Below are 3881 nucleotides of genomic sequence, written 5' to 3'. Positions count from 1 at the left end.
ACAAGTAGAAAGAGGCTGATTTTTTTGCTCGTTCATATTGTTGTGTATTTATGATGTAAAGTGGATGAAATTTTGATGGGATGATGCATATTGCTTGTCATATTGTTGTATATTGATGTGAAATCAATGGAATTTTGATAGTATCGCTGCACATTGTCATGTGTTCCTGTACAGTGATGAATACTTGCTGCATTTTGCTCTACATTGCATGATTGCTTGCTGCAGATTGCTATGCAATTGATTGCTGGACCATATATATTGATCTAGTGCTATGTCATTTTTTTATTGACTGAAGTATGACTGAAAAGGTTGTGTGGGATGATGCCCATTTGAAGAAACTCATTGATATATTGAGAGAAGAGGTTTCAAATGGAAATAGACCATTAGGTCATCTAAGCAAGAAGGGCTGGAAAAATGTTTTGGAGAAATGGGAAGCAAGAACGGGAAAGAAGTATCCCAAGGATAAATTCAAGAACAAATGGGATGCAATAAAAAATGAGTATGTTTGGTTCATGGAGCTGAAAAATGAAGCTATTGGACTTGGATGGAATGATGAAAAGGGGACCGTTGATTGCTCAAAAGAATGGTGGGACGAACATCTTGTGGTAAGAGTTTGCAATTTTTTTAATTGACATGCTTTATATGATTGCAGTACCTAACCTGCATTCTTATTATTATTTTAGAGATGCCAGGAGAGGACAAAAAAGAAATGCAACCATTTGAAGTTCAAAAGGCATGGACCAAAGCACCTTGAAGATTTGCATGTCATATTTCAGAATGTACATGTCACTGGGGCTAGTGCTTCTTGTGCTGGAGATATTTTCTCCGATGAATCAAGTGATGACAATGCAGTTCTTTTGGAGAAACCAGAAGATAATGCTGAAATAAAATTGTCCTCTATGAAGAAACCAAGTGCAAGCAAGAAGCGCAAGCAACCCTCTAATGTAAATGAGGAGAAGGATGAAAAGAGTCCCTTCTTACGGTTTTACAAGCAGACATGTCAGAAGATAGAAAGTGGAGTCGACAAGATAACCTCAAGTGTGGAGGCATCATCAGCGCCAACCAACCATGTCCCTCCCATTTCAGAGGTCATGAAGATGGTGAAAGAATGTGGTGTCAAAGAAGAAACTGCTCTCATGCACACAACGCTCACTCTTATGGTGAAGCCTGACTTTAGGGAAATCTTCAATGCTCTTGAAACAAAAGAAGGGAGGCTTGATTATCTGAAGAGGGAGCATGAGAGGGAGATGTTGAAGCATGTGTAGGCTTATGTTCTAGAACTATATTTGGTTACGTCGTGGTCTTGTGGATCAAATGTGTTTTGTTGTAGACCATATTTGCTTATGTTGTGAACCATATTTGCTTATGTTCTGGAACCATGCTTGCTTATGTTATGAACCATATTTATTTCATTTGTCGCGACATGATTGTGTTGTGAACAATATTTGTTTATGTTTCTAGCAGTATACATATTGTTAAAATTATTTCTTAAGTTGTTGACCATGATGGAACCATGATTGTATTTTAACATCTTTATGTTCCTGTGTAGATGGATTCAAGGATGGAAGAAGTGGCCAAAAAGGGCCAGGAGGGATTGGAAGTTCTAGCTGAACTTGGGAAGCAGGCTGCTATCATGGGAAACCTAGGTAACCTCTATGTTGAGCGGTACATGAACAAAATATATAGATTGCCTCAGCAAACAGGACTTCAATGGGTCATGGAGTGTTATGGTCGTCCCCAATACTTTTATAAAATGTTTCAGATGAGCACTAATGTTTTCATTGCACTTCATGATTTGCTTGTCTCTACATATGGTTTGACATCAACCACTAATGTTTCCTCAATTGAGTCACTGGCCATGTTCTTATGGATCGTTGGAGGCCCTCAATCATTTGCTCAAGTTGAGAACCGCTTTGTACGGTCACTTTGGACAGTTCATACAAAGTTTAAGGAAGTTCTGTTATGTTTGCGCAAGTTAGCGAAAGATATCATCAAACCGACAGATCCTACTTTTAGCTATGAGCATGAAAGTATTAAAGATGAACGTTTTTGGCCTCATTTCAAAGGTGCTATTGGTGCAATAGATGGATCACATGTGCCAGTTTCAGTACCAGCGGATGATGCGGTTAACCATAGATGTCGGCATGTTTTTACATCTCAGAATGTGCTTGCAATATGTGACTTTCACATGAGGTTTACCTTTGTGGTTGCGGGTTGGCCGGGTTGTGCACATGACACAAGGATCCCAAATCATGCATTATCACATTTCTCTTCATTTCCCGTACCTCCCAAAGGTATAACATACTAAAAAAAATCCCATCGGTAATTCTATTCTTATGTGTGACGCTAATTTCTTGTACATTTTCAGGGAAATATTATCTTGTGGACTCTGGATATCCAAATCGAACGGGATACCTTGCTCCTTTCAAGGGGAGTACATACCATCTACTGGAATTCCGTCTTTGTCGTGACCGTCCACCTCAAGGGAAGTATGAGGTGTTCAACTTTCTACATTCATCCCTTCGAAATGTTGTTAAACGTACTTTCGGGGTGCTCAAGCAGAAGTGGCACATATTGAAAGGAGTCCCAAGTTTCTCACCTCGTACATAGAAGCATATCATCATTGCTTGCATGGCATTGCATAATTTCATTCGTGATAGCAAGTTGCGTGACAATTTTTTTGATAAATGTGATGTCGATGATGAGTATGTACCTCCAGTGCTACGGCGAGAGGTGGCACCAACACAAACCGATCCGGTTGAAGAGGAGGAGAACGAAGAAAGCATGAACAATATTCGTAGTAGGATAGCCGATGCTTGTCTAGCGATGGCAACATAAGTTCAGCTATGTTGACAGAGGTCATCATCATGTGAACCATATGTGTTTTGTATGGTGCATGTGTTTTGTAATAATATTATGGGATCACTATATATTTTATGCAACATCGAAGTATAGTCGTTTGCGTATATGTTAGCAATGAATGGCCTGAATTGTAATTTTTCTCCTTTGAAAAATGATAGTTCAATTACCTACAAATGTATATATATCACTGCTTTACAGTCAATCAGCATATAAACAAACTCACTCAGGTCTCAGGGGCATTACAGACAATTCACAACCACATCTACAATTTCACAGTCGTTTTAACCAAACAGCCTCCAGCTTTTGTACAGCAGCATTTTCACAGCAGCTTTTCGACAGCAGCTTTTTCAGAATCTGCAGCTCAACCAAACACATCCTAAGTCTAGGTCTTTATGCATTTCTTACGCAAAACACTAGAGAAAACATACCATCATCACGAAGCTAAAGCACTGGCGCGGCTCGTGCCGGTACCACCACCTGGAGAAGGATCGTGTGATGCTTGTCTGGAGGCATGCTGCACCAAAGATCATTTGCAATGTCTCGTTCGCATGACGACACTCAAATGTTAATACTAGTAACTAATAAGCATTCAAATTAAACTCATCGTGGTCCCCAGAGCAATCTCTGGCATCGACAGAGGCGTCTGACTGGCCTTCTGGCACATAGAATGCACATTTGGTTTTGACGGGTCAGCCATACTCGTTAGTAATGGAACGAACATTACATGAATAATTTGGCTAATATGAAGAAGAAACTTACCACGTGGAGCTCGTACAAGGTCCGGTTCTGCAAGTCATTTCGTGCCCTCTCCTCCTCAATCAGCCTTGTTGTCTTCTCCTCCAACTCCCGCTGCTTCTCCTCCACCTCCCGGCCCCTATCTGCCAAAAGCGCCTGGGTTCTATCTCTCTCACTTTGAAGAGCAGCCTGCAACACCACTCCTCATTAGCATTGTAATCATCGATGGCCGCACACACAATGTAATGGTGGAAAGATAGCTGAGTCCGTATAACTAACCTAGA

The 3881-nt window shown here is 40.5% G+C and overlaps 2 protein-coding genes across 2 annotated transcripts; both read left to right on the top strand.

The window, feature by feature from the left end:
* The first annotated feature begins 308 nt into the window (after window positions 1–308).
* On the top strand, window positions 309–1444 carry LOC119288851 (zinc finger CCCH domain-containing protein 43-like). The gene is made up of 2 exons (XM_037568373.1): window positions 309–605; window positions 684–1444. The coding sequence occupies exons 1-2, from the start codon at window positions 513–515 to the stop codon at window positions 1263–1265; spliced, it is 675 nt and encodes a 224-aa protein (XP_037424270.1). The 5' UTR covers window positions 309–512; the 3' UTR covers window positions 1266–1444.
* A 137-nt stretch (window positions 1445–1581) lies between these two features.
* On the top strand, window positions 1582–2930 carry LOC119288850 (putative nuclease HARBI1). The gene is made up of 2 exons (XM_037568372.1): window positions 1582–2294; window positions 2369–2930. The coding sequence occupies exons 1-2, from the start codon at window positions 1634–1636 to the stop codon at window positions 2608–2610; spliced, it is 903 nt and encodes a 300-aa protein (XP_037424269.1). The 5' UTR covers window positions 1582–1633; the 3' UTR covers window positions 2611–2930.
* Window positions 2931–3881: the final 951 nt, after the last annotated feature.

Source organism: Triticum dicoccoides, chromosome 4A (genome assembly GCF_002162155.2).
Source record: "Triticum dicoccoides isolate Atlit2015 ecotype Zavitan chromosome 4A, WEW_v2.0, whole genome shotgun sequence".
In the NCBI taxonomy this organism is placed as follows: Eukaryota; Viridiplantae; Streptophyta; class Magnoliopsida; order Poales; family Poaceae; genus Triticum; species Triticum dicoccoides.
Note: the sequence above shows the minus strand (reverse complement) of the source record. Positions and strands in the feature narration are given on the sequence as shown.

Coding starts and splice junctions, on each gene's coding strand:
- LOC119288851 (XM_037568373.1), top strand. CDS start 513: ATGGAGCTGAAAAATGAAGCTATTGGACTTGGATGGAATGATGAAAAG. Junction 606..683: donor GGTGGGACGAACATCTTGTG/GTAAGAGTTTGC, acceptor TTATTATTTTAG/AGATGCCAGGAGAGGACAAA.
- LOC119288850 (XM_037568372.1), top strand. CDS start 1,634: ATGGGAAACCTAGGTAACCTCTATGTTGAGCGGTACATGAACAAAATA. Junction 2,295..2,368: donor ATTTCCCGTACCTCCCAAAG/GTATAACATACT, acceptor GTACATTTTCAG/GGAAATATTATCTTGTGGAC.